The sequence below is a fragment of the Dermochelys coriacea genome, chromosome 12 (assembly GCF_009764565.3).
Source record: "Dermochelys coriacea isolate rDerCor1 chromosome 12, rDerCor1.pri.v4, whole genome shotgun sequence".
NCBI lineage: Eukaryota > Metazoa > Chordata > Testudines > Dermochelyidae > Dermochelys > Dermochelys coriacea.
Window position 1 is genome coordinate 37782531 of NC_050079.1, and position 14001 is coordinate 37796531.

A 14001-nucleotide genomic window follows, 5' to 3' on the forward strand; every position below is an offset into this window, starting at 1 on the left:
AGAGAGACAAGATGGGTGAGGTAATACCTTTTATTGGACCAACCAAGTCAGTATCAGAACCAGGATTACAATCTAGGTCTTTTGACTCTCAGTCCCATGGGCAGTGGGTGAACGTGCCACTAGGGGAGGCTAGCCTCCGACACCTCCCCCTCTGCCTGAGGCCCCCCCTCCCCTGCTGCCCCCCCTTGGCCAGAGCACACTTCCCCCACAACTGCTGCCCCCCCCAGCGCCGGGCAGGCGGGTAGTGCAGCTGGAGTGGCCTGAGTCCCAGCACACCCAGCCCTGGGCCTTGTGCACATTGGCCCCAGCCTGCCTGCCCCAGCCTCTCGGCCACAGAAGAGCGGGAAGGGAACTGGAAGTAGACAGGAGTGGGCTTTGTGGCGGACTGTGGGCAGGGCTACGCCAGGCTGTTTGGGGAAGCACCGCCTTTCCCTGCCTATGCTATCCTCCACCCATGCTCAGTCCTCTGGCTGAGGCACTAAACTACAGTGTCTCCAGGAAAATCACTTCACAAAAGTTTCCTGTTTGCAAAATAACGATAGGAAAAAATGATCAAATTGAGAAGATAAATCCTAAACACACCAGCATTGACCTAATGTATGAGAATCAGGCGTGATCTGAGCATGCAGTACAAGGATTGCGTAAGCAACCTGTGTATTGGTTCAAATGGCCAGCTAGCTATTTGCATGCCAATACCTAATTGGCATATGGTAATTGTGCATGCAAATTAGGCACCCAATTGGACACACATTTTTGTGAGAATAAATTGCATTTTAAAGGTTCTCAATTTGAATAGAGAAAAGTTTCACTAATTACACAGGGATGGCCTTTTTCACTGAGCAGCATCAGTTTTACAGCCAGCAGGAGACGATCTTCCAGACAATGGAGGCCAGTTTCAAATTCCAGGGGCACAAAGTGGGTCTGAAAAGTCTTTCCTACATCTATTTCAAGCAGATAAAGGTCTTAAGATTCATGATTCTGTTTTAAAAACACTAAAGGCTAACGAGCTGGAACATACTGCTGCCTCTCAATCACTCAATACACAAAGAAATAGGAAAGCCCTGGCTGGGATGATTTAACTGGGACTTGGTCCTGCTTTGAGCAGGGGGTTGGACTAGGTGACCTTCTGGGGTCCCTTCCAACCCTGATATTCTATGATTCTATGATTTGACAGGGAATAATCGATACAACAACCAACGTGACATGTCATCTGTGCATGAGAATGAAGTGTAAGGTCACCGGGTCAAGGCACAAAAGCAAGGGCCAATAGCCTGTGTGCTTGGGCCAGACACAAGCCTATGGGGATGCCAGCTGTACAGCGATAGCAAAAGAGCTTGAACAGCGGACCGTTCACTGCTGTACGATAGATCAGCTGCACAAGACTTGGCCATGTGGTGGAAGCAGCCCAGAATTAACTTGCCATCAGCATGGTCAGTGAAAACAGGGAACATTTCAACACATGGCTAATGACTATTTGCATCGACCTAACTATGTTGGTTTAAGCGCTATGCCTCTTGCGGAGGTGGAGTCAAGTCGGCGTAGCAGGTGAGTTACATAGGGATCAATATTTTAGTGTAGATGCTTACAGCAGAGATCCCCAAACTGTGGGGCACGCCCCGCTAGGAACATTCGGGGGGATGTGGTGGGGCCTGGGCCAGCCCTGACAGGGGGCGGGGAGAGAGCATCACCCAGCCTTGCCCCCAGCTCTGCTCTGGCCACAGCTCTGCTCCAGGCCCCGGCCATGGCTCCGTTCCCGGCCCCTGCCTCAGCCCACTTACCCCTGTCTGCCCCCAGCTCTTAGCCCCGGCTCGGGGGAGGGGGGTGGCATGGACAAGGGTAAGAGTGGGTGCAACCATGAAAAGTTTAGGGACCACTGGCTTACAGAGTTAGGTCAACCTAACTCTGTAGTATAGAAAACAGCTCAGTGAACTTAATCCTGTGCTTGAGGGTTTTGCTGAATCACGGCAATAGAGAGCCTGTCTCCTCTCTGCATCCAGGAGGTCTTTGTACTATCCTCATGCCAAATCTGTGATTAACTGCCCCCCTGCCCCCCCAGCTCCATACCAGCATTACCACTGTGTCCCTTCCGTGATCTGTTCACTAATAATCACAGTTACCTCTATGCAGCTACCACAGTGCAAGGTTAGTTGCTCAGCCAGCATCAGGAATGGGAGGTGTGAGCACCAAAGCCTTGGGGCTAATATTGGCATTATGGGTGACTAAATATCCCTGAGTTTGGGAAGGCTCGGTCCTGTCGTTAGCCGGTAAAAAACAGATCACACACTGAACAGTGGCTGTTACATTCTGTTCCCTGGCTCTATCAACGCACTTTGCACCCTGCAGGTTACAATAAGGACACAGGACAATGTCTCTTTTCATCACAGGAACCGTGCAGCAAGTAGCACCAAAGGCCTATGGGCAGATGATCACCTGAACTGAGCATTCAATTGCTGAGCACCAGCAGGGGGAGGAGAGTGTTCCACCATCGCCTTTTACGTGCAAAGTGTTTTTTTTTTTAAATGATGCTTTGCAAACACTGACAAATTGAGCCTTGTGGGGAAATTACCTTGCCCCCCCCCGTTTGCTCATCTGAGAAATGGGAATAAGACCAGCATGGTCATCAATGACTTTCAGGTGCCCATCTTGAGACAATTAGGTGTTAAGCAGCAACAGCTCCTCTCATCTTGAGTAAAAAGACAGGGTTCTAGGCATCTCGAGTTGGGTGCCCAAAACTGGAGGTACCCAGAATTAGAGCATTTTGGTCTAAGTGACTTGCCCGAAGCTACAGGGAATCGGGGCAGTGCCAGGATTAGATCTGCTGACTCAGAGTCCCATGCACTAACCACTACACCACACCACCTGTTTGTGAACTACAGAGCCCTTTGGATGGCCAGCTAACAGACTGCCATGATTGGCTGCACACTCTGGTACTTTATAATGCAAAACAACATCTGTTCAGTCTTTTTCCTGCAGATTTGCTGGATCCCTGCTCATTAAGAGCAGGACCGTGGAGCGTAAATGTCAAAGCAAACCAGGCAGTCTGAGCTAGGCCCATTGCCTTACAAGGATTCATTAGTCCTGCCTGAGCACTTGGCAGAACAGGTACTCGGCTAATGAGCTCCAGCACCGCTTCTCACTGTGGTTGGGAGTATCTGGGGATCCTTCCCAGCTAAACAGAAATATTAGGAGTCACAGAGAAATATTCAAAGCTGAGAAGCAAAAGAAAATCAAGACAGGGAAACCAACACTCTCGCCAATAGAGAATCTCACCCGGGCTATTCAGCTGCAACTGGGGATTCACTATAGGGACCGGCCACAGCCAGTTCCCCTTGTCATTGGAGAACTGCAGGAACATCTCATAAAAGACGGGCTCAGGGACTCGTCTCAGCAGGTTGGACACCTGTACAGTGCACTGTAAAATAAAACCATGACGATGCTATAACAAAGATGCTGTGTAATTAGCCCTCCTTTGCCCAGATGCAGCTTTATCTGCACCGCAGAGACTTGTTCCGTTTTTAAGCAGAAAAAGACCCTGTGATTTCCACTAACATTTACTGCCTGGGATTTGGGGGATATTCATCCCCTTATATTATGCTCTGGTCTCTATTGAAAGTCTTGCCCTCAGAGCAAAATTCTCCTTTCCTATGCAGTTCGGCTTGACGAGACTCATTCCCGGCCTGGGGATTCCTGGGACATAGGGAATGTCAAAGCCAGTCAGATAAACCACTCACCCAAGGACCCAGAGGGAATCTGTGTCAGGGCAGAGACTAGATTCCCAGATCCCCAGTGCTGGCATACAGACACAGACGTATTAAACTGCAGTATCTGACTGTAAAGACCAGGAAAAGATTGAGCATTATTTCAAAATTCTTTAACCCCAGGGGGCAGAAGAGTCTTGGGCGCAAGGGAGGAAAATAAATCACTAGCTCTGGATCTGGGAACCCAGTGACTTATCATGTAGTTTCATTGCAACGCCTCCATGCAATTACTGCTGCAAACAACCAGCCTAGCCCTCCCCACTGCATTTAGTGCAAACACACGGGAGGCGGGGCGGGAGCGGGGATGGCAGGAAGATGCAAATGTAACTTACAGACTGTTCGTAAGATGTCCCAAAGGAGTAGGCAGCACCGAGTGTACTCCGACGGTCTGCACAGAGCTAGCAGAGGGACAAGGAAAGGCACTGAGACCAAGCGGTGGGGACGTGCACCAGGGATTTCCAACCCTGCTTCCTGGGACACCTCTGCGCTCCTGGGCCCGTTGCTATGAGACCACCAGCTGTGTGTAGGCTCAGTGCTGTCACCAGCTGAGGAGACACCCTGAGCCAGATCCTGCATGCCATAGGGTGATCAGTGGTAGGGGTGGAGCCTCCCAGAAGCAGAAAGAGGGGAATGTGGGTAGGTGACGCATGTTTCAGTTGGGGGTTCACTTTCTCCCCTCGCTCTGGCCTCTATTATCCGCTTGGTGCGGACACCCAACGTGGTCCCATGAACGTTAAGAGGTGGTATGGAGAGTGATCAAACAGCCATATCAGTTAGAGCTGGAGCCTTCCCCACATCTTCCGGCCAACACAGGATTGTTCCCTGCTGCCAACTTTCTACTGCTTTATCCCATTGTAGTTTTAAAGGTCCCAGGCGATGGCACTTCCACCACTTCCCTTGTGAGATTGCCACAAGGACTGCTCACAGAGAGTCAGCTCCCACTTTCAGCCCATTACCCCTTAGATAGCTATCTTACAGAGCTCCTATTCCTGTAGTACCCAGGCATCTCACAATCCTTTCACTAAATTTAGCCCCACAACTCCTCCTTGGGAGGTAGGGTGGGGCTGCAATTCCCCATTTCACAGGTGGGGAACTGAAACAGAGAGAAGATTGCACCGGCAGTCTATGACAGAGGAGAGACCTGAACCCAGGTCTCCCAAGTCCTAGGTTAATGCCCCACCCACCCGACTATCTTCCTCTCTAGTGCAACTTCAATTCTCTTCTAGTTAAACTCCATTGTCCCAGCCTAACTAACCCCCCTTTAGTGTGACACCATTCAGACGTTTGCACTTACATGCCCCTTCGCCAGGCTGGACGTACTTTGTACTTGTGATCTGTGCTCAGCAGTTAGACTTTCCAGCTCCTGGATTATTTTTGTTGCTTCTCCAATTTATCATCAGTAACTGGTAATTATCTCCACAAGGCTGTATGAAGACAGCCCGTTCCCCCTCCGGTCTGTGGTGTGCAGCCCCTGCCTGTGCAGCCCCCTAAAGCTCTGCTGGCCCTCGCCCCTACCACATTGGGAATTCCTGTCTAATTTACTGCCCACTGTCACCTCTGCTGCTACATCCCTGCTTTCTGAGTTTGTCCCTCCCATTAAATATCTGTACCATGCTCCTAACCTCTCCAGGCCCCTTTTAACATCTCTGTCCTGATTGTAGCTCCTCCTAATTTAATTTGAACAGCAGTTTTCATCATTGTGCTGGTAACTCCCCCTTCTAGGTCTTTAATGAAGCTGTTGAATAAGAAGACCTCTAACACTAGCCCTTGGGATAACCCTGGAACACCTCCCCTCAACTTGATATGCTGATTTTTATCATCCCCTTTTGTTTATGATTCTTCAGCCACCTCGTTCTCACTGTGTCCATGCTCATGCCCCAGCCAATTTGAATTAAGGTGGCGAGCAAGATATCATGTAGGAATTATTACATGGTTGCGGAGACCCAGTGGTTCAAAAGGGGGCCACAGTTCCGATAACGTTGGTGGATCAGACTAAATTTCAGCCCCTAGTTCTAGCAATTGAATCCCAGCACTGGTTACATGTCACAGCAAGGAGAAAACAAAATTAACTCACCTGCAAAGTGCCACCTGTCACGTCCTCCCAGCTTAAGAAGTTTCCTTGGGCATCGTTCTTTACAAGCTTAAAATTGATCTGGTCGGGTGGGGAAGACAAAGTACAATCATCAAGTACAAAACTTTGCAGAAGAGCTTGGCTAGTCTAAGGTTTTTCCATGCCCAAGTGCAAGCAGATTTCATTTAGAACACCCTTTGTTTTAGCTAAGTGAAGGTTTAACAAGGAGCCTGTTCTGATCTCCCAGTTCAGCAAGATAAGTTTAGAGGAGCAGTCTCTCCTACAAAGAGAGGCAACTTGAGCTGTCCAGGACCCTGTGTGGACACGAAACAAGACCAGGAAAGGGTACAATACCCCAACCACTGCAGTTGAGGTTGAAAGTGAAGACAGGGAGGTTCTGAGAGATGGCAGGAATGGGACTGGGATTAATTAATAAAGAACATATGTATTATTTCTCATCTTTTAATTCATACCCATGGCTCTATATATGTCTGTCTGTGCATCAGCCGTGATTTACCTTGGAGTTCTTTCCAAAGGAAAGTGGAGGCAGCCCTGTGTTGCTATAAAATAGCTTCGGAAGGTTCTGGCTTCTGAAAAGAAAATCAAATCCTATTTGTCCATTAGATAGATAGATAGATAGATAGATAGATAGATAGATAGATAATGAACAGTGATAATCAGTAACAGCTTGTCACCTAGTTTTGCAGGCACAGTGGGACTCACTTAGCCTTTACATACAGGTCGTAGGCCCGGGTTTCCAAGGAGAAAGCGTTCAGAACAACCATGTTGGTTAGGAGCTCGCAGGCAGTCAGGTTGCAAGAGTTCTAGGGAGAGTGCAAATAAGGCAAGGTCGTAGCAAGAGAACAACGTGTGAGTTATCCCAGCACAATCCCTAGCATGGGCACAGTTACAGCTTATTCCCCTTCCCCTACAGGAATAGCTATACCAGCCTGAGCACCTTTACGCCTGTAAAGCTCAAGCAATATAACTCTTGTGTGGAGATGAGGCCTTCAACCTGCAGTTTCAGTCTAGGTGACTTTGCTTTTAAATTAAAAACATAAGAACGGCCATACTGGGTCGGATCAAATGTCCAGCTAGCCCAGTGTCCTGTCTTCTGACAGTGGCCAATGCCAGTGCCCCAGAGGGAATGAACAGAACAGGTAATCACCAAGTGATCCATCCCCAGTCACCCATTCCCAGCTTCTGGCAAACAGAGACTAGGGACACCATCCCTGCCCACCCTGGCTAATAGACATTGATGGACCTATCCTTCATGAACTTACCTAGTTCTTTTTTGAACCCTGTGATAGTGTTGGCCTTCACAACATCCTCTGACAAGGAGTTCCACAGGTTGACTGTCTGTTGGGTGAAGAAATACTTCCTTTTGTTGTTTTAAACCTGCTGCCTATTCATTTCATTTGGTGACCCTTAATTCTTGTGTTATGAGTAAAAAACAACACTTATTTACTTTCTCCACAGCAGTCCTATGATTTTATAGGCCACAATCATATCTCCCCCCCCTCCAGTCATCTCTTTTCCAAGCTGAGAAGTCCCAGTCTTATTAATCTCTCCTCGTATGGAAGCTGTTCCAGACCCCTTATTATTTTTGTTGCCCTTTTCTGAACCTTTTCCAATTCCAATACATCTTTTTTGAGATGGGGCGACCACCTCTGCACAGTGTATTCAAGATGTGGGCATACCATGGATTTATATAGTGGCAATATGATATTTTCTGTCCTATTATCTATCACTTTCTTAATGATTCCCAGGGTTCTGTTTGCTTTTTTGACAGCCACTGCACATTGAGTGGGTGTTTTCAGAGAACTATCCGCAGTGACTCCAAGATCCCTTTCGTGAATGGTAACAGCTAATTTAGACTCCATCATTTTAAATGTATAGTTGGGATTATGTTTTCCAATGTGCACAAAAACAGACAAAAAAAATCTCCATGGGAGAAAGAGTGCACCTGCCCGTCTGAGCACCTCCATCTTGGATCGCTTCAATCCCAGCCTGTCCCCTCTGTGCGCAAACTTCCTACATGCAAAAGAGAGCGCTTGGACAATAGAACCCTAGCTACAAACACTATCTCAGGAACTTATACAGCCCCTCACTGTAGTATCTGAGTGCCTCACAACATTTACCCTCCTAACACACTGTGTGGCAGGGCTGATATTCCCATTTTACAGGGGGCAAAATGAGGCACAGAGCAACTAAGTGATTTGCCCAAAGTCACACAGAAAGTCTGTGGCAAAGCAGGGAACTGAAGCCCAGGTCTCCTGAGTCCCACGCTAGGTCCCTAACCAGTAGACCATCCTTCCTCTCTAAAGGAGGTGATTGCAGAGCCATTGGCCATTATCTTTGAAAACTCATGGTGATCGGGGGAGGTCCTGGACGACTGGAAAAAAGCTAATGTAGTGCCCATCTTTAAAAAAAGGGAAGGAGGAGGATCCTGGGAACTACAGGCCAGTCAGCCTCAGCTCAGTCCCTGGAAAAATCATGGAGCAGGCCCTCAAGGAGTCAATTCTGAATCACTTAGAGGAGAGGAAAGTGATCAGGAACAGTCAGCATGGATGCACCAAGGACAAGTCATGCCTGACTAATCTAATTGCCTTCTATGATGAGATAACTAGCTCTGTGGATGAGGGGAAAGCAGTGGACGTGTTGTTCCTTGACTTTAGCAAAGCTTTTGACACAGTCTCCCACAGTATTCTTGCCAGCAAGTTAAAGAAGTAGGGGCTGAATGAATGGACTATAAGGTGAATAGAAAGCTGGCTAGATTGTCGGGCTCAACAGGTAGTGATCAATGGCTCACTGTCTAGTTGGCAGCCGGTATCAAGCGGAGTGCCTCAAGGGTTGGTCCTCGGGCCGGTTTTGTTCAATATCTTCATTAATGATCTGGAGGATGGTGTGGACTGTACCCTCAGCAAGTTTGCAGATGACACTAACCTGGGAGGAGAAGTAGATACGCTGGAGGGGAGGGAATAGGATACAGAGGGACCTAGACAAATTAGAGGATTGGGCCAAAAGAAATCTGATGAGATTCAACAAGGACAAGTGCAGAGTCCTGCACTTAGGACGGAAGAATCCCATGCACCGCTACAGACTAGGGACCGAATGGCTCGGCAGCAGTTCTGAAGAAAAGGACCTAGGGGTTACAGTGGATGAGAAGCTGGATATGAGTCAGCAGTGTGCCCTTGTTGCCAAGAAGGCCAATGGCATTTTGGGCTGTATAAGTAGGGGCATTGTCAGCAGATCGAGGGATGTGATCGTTGCCCTCTATTTGACATTGGTGAGGCCTCATCTGGAATACTGTGTCCAGTTTTGGGCCCCACGCTACAAGAAGGATGTGGAAAAATTGGAAAGAGTCTAGCGGAGGGCAACAAAAATGATTAGGGGACTGGAACACATGACTTATGAGGAGAGGCTGAGGGAACTGGGATTGTTTAGTCTGCGGAAGAGAAGAATGAGGGGGGGTTTGATAGCTGCTTTCAACTACCTGAAAGGGGGTTCCAAAGAGGATGGATCTAGACTGTTCTCAGTGGTAGCAGATGACAGAACGAGGAGTAATGGTCTCAAGTTGCAGTGGGGGAGATTTAGGTTGGATATTAGGAAAAACTTTTTCACTAGGAGGGTGGTGAAACTCTGGAATGCGTTACCTAGGGAGGTGGTGGAATCTCTTTCCTTAAAAGTTTTTAAGGTCAGGCTTGACAAAGCCCTGGCTGGGATGATTTAGTTGGAGATTGGTCCTGCTTTGAGCAGGGGGTTGGACTAGATACCTCCTGAGGTCCCTTCCAACCCTGATATTCTATGATTCTATGAAAGGGAGAGGAAACAGCTGAAGAGGGTAGCAGCAACATTACTTACATTACAAGCCAGAAAACTGCCGTCAAGGAAGGTGGCCTCCCAGAGCGAGATGGGCTGCCGGGAACTCTGCATGGAAGAGGATGTTCTGGCTGCAGAAGGGTCTTGGTTACACTGAGGGTCTGTCTACATGGCAGTCAGAGCTGTGACATGTCAGTTACATGCACAAGCTAGCTTTAGTCTAGCTCAGGGGTGGGCAAACTTTTTGGCCTGAGGGCCATATCAGGTTCCAAAACTTTATGGGGGGGCCGCGAGGGAAGGCTGTGCCTCCCCAAACAGCCTGGCCCCACCCCCTCCCACTCCCTGACTGCCCCCCTCAGAACCCCTGACCTATCCAACCCCGCCGCTCCTTGTCCCCTGACTGCCCCATCCCAGGACCCCCCCACCCTTAACTGCCCCCCGGGACCCCACCCCCATCCAATCCCCCCCTGCTCCCTATCCCCTGACTGCCCTGACCCCATCCACACCCCCACCCTGACAGACCCCCCGGGTCTCCCATACCTATCCAACCCCCCTGTACCCCTGTCCCTGACAGGCTCCCCGATACCTCACCCCCTACCCAACCCTGCTTGCTCCCTGTCCCCTGACTACACCCCCCTGATAGGCCCCCCCGGGACTCCCACACCTATCCAACCCCCCCATTCCCACCCCCGAAACCTCCATCCCATCCAACTGCCCCCTGCTCCCTGTCCCGACTGCCCCCTGGAACCCCCTGCGCCTTATCCAACTCGCCCCCTTACCATGCCGCTCAGAGCACCAGGACTGGCCACTGTGCTGCCGGGCAGGCGCTTGCAGCCCCACCACCCAGAGCGCTGGCGGCGCAGCAAACTGAGGCTGCAGGGCGGGGGACAGCAGGGGAGGGGCCAGGGGCGAGCCTCCCCCACTGAGAGCTCACGGGCCAGGCAGGAGGGTCCCGCAGGCCGCCCCACCTCCGGTCTAGCTGGATCGAACAACAATAGTGGAGAAGCAGCAGTAGCAGAGGGGAGCCAGTGGAGCACCTACCCAGGTTTCCGGGTGGGACCCCACAGCCAGTGCGGACCCCGGGCTGCCATGGCGTCACTGAGATGGTTACTGGAGCTAGCTAGAGCCAAGTTAGCTCCGGTATGTTGTCTACATGCACTGCACATCTCTGACTGCAATGCAGGCATACCAAGACGGGGGGGAAGGGCAGGCTGGAATCCCGATTTGCACCTCTGCAAGCATTGCACTCCACCGCCCGGCCCGTCACGTCCCGGCCATCAGCACAGACGCGTCACAGGCCCGGAAAACAGAGAGCTGCGGAAGGCAGGAGCTGGAGTTGCCAGGTTACCATGCGATCAGCTCTGGGAGCACCCAACGTTGTCTAAAGCATCCAAAATTGGGGCCTGCCCCTGCTCAGGTCTTCACTGTGGTAGGCCACACGGGCCCAGAGCAAGACTGGCGAGTCACTGGAGCTGTGGGGAACTCTGCTCATGACTTCACACCACTCCAGCATGCAGCCTCCAGCTGGCAGAGTCAATACAGACTGACCAGCATTAGCCAGAAGAGACTAAGGAGCACTGGGCTGAGCTGGCTTCATTTCCTCTACGATTGAAGCTCTTGCACTAACGTATGGCAGAAACGCATAGCCAGGGACACAGACAGGCTTTCCATTGGGCATGTGCTTTTTAAAGCAGACAGGCTCAAGTCACTACATTTGGATCTAGGTTTCAAAACACTCTCCCCACTCCGACAGGTCAGAGCTGGAGTTTTGGTTTGGCCCATTACAGAGCTGTGGGCCAGCTGCAAAATTCAGCTCTGAAGTTCTGGGGTGTTTGGCTCAGGGCCACCCTTAAATCAACCAGTTTTCAAGCATTCGGCATAGCCAGCTCCCACTCACCTGCAGGGCTTTTCACCAGATGCTCCCCACACAGGCTGCACTGAAACACCTCTGTGCCAAGGAACTGGCTGGGGCCACAGTTCCCTGTTGGGGTGGTACTGCTCTCCGTTTGGGCAGAGCAGCAAAGAGGGTAAAGCAGCCTGGCAGAGAGTAAACAGTAGCCCGCTAAAAAGCGAGACATTTTTTCTGAGCTCCAGCAGACATCTGCTGATCTTCCTTCCAAAACCCTTCGCCTCTTGCTGGCTGTATGTGTAGATAACAGCATCCATGGTTACCAGCACTGGCCACTTGTGTTACACAACAGAAAAGCTGTTTCATTCAGCATGTACCTAGGGTAACTGAAAAGACAGATGAGACTTCCCTCTTCTGTGAGTGCAGACTTGGGGACGGGAGGCTGAGAGCTGGAACTACCAACTCAAGGACAATCAGATCTTTGGGCCGGGCAGGGAAGCAAATAGCGGCAGTGCAATTTGCACAGTTAAACAGGCATGCAACCAGCACAACTAGGCACTAGGTGTCTGGGACAGATAAACAATGCAACAGCAGACTGCTATTGTAAGGATCTTAACAGAGTGGGTTTTTTTGTTGTTGCTGTTTTTAAAAAAAAATTTTTTTATTTATTTATTTTACAGGAAATGGGTTTAGTAAAAAGGCAAATGTAAAATCTGTATCTGCCTTGCCCTTTCCTTAGAATCTTGCATTTGCTTGTAACGTAGAGGAGAAGAATATCTCCTCTCTAAACAGTCTGTTCTCTGGCTTTAACCATTCAGTTACTTCACAGGTAGGGGATTTGTGTTTATTATTCCTCTCTGTAGGAAGGAATGTTGGAGGCTGCTGGAATATGACTATTAGAGCTAGTAGGGGACGTCAGAGGAAGCTGGGGGTGAGAAGAATATGGGGTATTCAGCTTGAGAATGGGACGGTTGCCTCTTTAAGAAGTCTGCCAGTCTGCAGAGACAGCAGCCAGTTTGTTCTCTCAGCTGCAGCAGTTTGTTACAGAGGTGGGACACACACACTGTACTCTCTCCTGGAGACTTTACTTTTGTTCTTTCTTGTTTTTATTAATCTAAGACTCAGGCAGTTCTGAAGGAGGGTACATATTCTGCTCTCTGTGTATCGAAGCATGAGCAGAGAGGCAGGCGACAGTAGTGGAAGTGAAGCTTAAAGAACAGGGAAACAGGAGAGTAATACAGAGAGAAGGCCAGACAAAGAAAGAGAGAAATGCAGAGTGTTACCAAGAGAAAGTGAAGGATCTGGAATAAATGCACCGATTCAGATTTGTTCAGGTGTACTCTGCCTTTATTGATCTATTTCATGAAGCAATAGCATTTACCGTATTAACACATCCTCCTCGAGACTCTTAAATATGAAATATTTATAATCTAGAGAGGTTGAGACCACATCTGCCCCTCAAGGTTCTTCCCCTTGAAACCTCCCTTGGTTTTCAGTTAGACTCACTCAGCCTCACTGACTGAAGGTAGGCTTATGGTCAGTTTAGTATATAAAGGTCCCAAAGCCTCTCTCTTTACCAGATGCTGGGCCAAATTCACCTCTGCCATGACTCCGAATGAAGCCAGTGGCATGGTGCCAGATGTATAATTGGCCCATTTCATTCAGTGTTGTCACTGCTGAATCAAATGAGGCACATTTGATGAGGTCCCCGCATTTGCCCAAAGCTGGAACATAAGTGCATAGACATGCAATTCCCTCAGCAGACACGTGGTGGGGCTACAAACCTATTAATATAGGACTGCTGCAAGATTAAAAGAAAAGGAGGACTTGTGGCCCCTTAGAGACAAACAAATTTATTTGAGCATAAGCTTTCGTGAGCTACAGCTCACTTCATCGGATGCAGTCGGTGGAAATGCATTCAGTGGAGCTGTAGCTCACGAAAGCTTATGCTCAAATAAATTTGTTAGTCTCTAAGGGGCCACAAGTCCTCCTTTTCTTTTTTGCGAATACAGACTAACACGGCTGCTACTCTGAAACCTGTCATTATGCAAGGATTAAAAGAGCAGCTCCACTCTCCTGCCTTCTGCCAGTACATTGGCCAGCAGCACGGCAGTACTGTGAATGCTGGTTTTGCAGTTCAATATTTACCGATGTCTTTGTGCCGAGCAAGTATTTCACCAACAGGACACTGACAAAAAGGCTACCGGTGAAATAAAGGTGATGGCGCTAGCTCTCAGACATTGCTGTTGGGGGGTCACTGGAGGCCTACAGAGTCACCCCACTCCCACCCCAAACCTCAGTACAGTATAAGAGGAGTTTCCCCAAAACTCTAAGGAAAGAAAGTGTGGCCCAGTGCCCAGGGTACCCGAACGGGAGTCGGGAGATTTGGAATCTAGCCCTGGCTCTGCCCCGGATCCACTGGGGGGGTCACCCACATCACTGTAAAATGGGGATCATCATAATTTAATGTTGGGATTATGGTAGTGCCTAAAGGGCCTGTC

At 49.5% G+C, this 14001-nt stretch overlaps 1 protein-coding gene across 1 annotated transcript in view; it reads right to left on the bottom strand.

The window, feature by feature from the left end:
- LOC122456337 (meckelin-like) overlaps nucleotides 1-14001 on the bottom strand; it is a 60276-nt gene that overhangs the window by 21547 nt on the left and 24728 nt on the right. Inside the window, 8 exon segments of the mRNA XM_043495248.1 lie at nucleotides 3271-3412; nucleotides 4091-4156; nucleotides 5833-5910; nucleotides 6347-6419; nucleotides 6553-6653; nucleotides 9694-9759; nucleotides 10880-10965; nucleotides 11549-11787. Of these exon segments, the coding sequence (XP_043351183.1) occupies nucleotides 3271-3412; nucleotides 4091-4156; nucleotides 5833-5910; nucleotides 6347-6419; nucleotides 6553-6653; nucleotides 9694-9759; nucleotides 10880-10965; nucleotides 11549-11787 (851 nt within the window).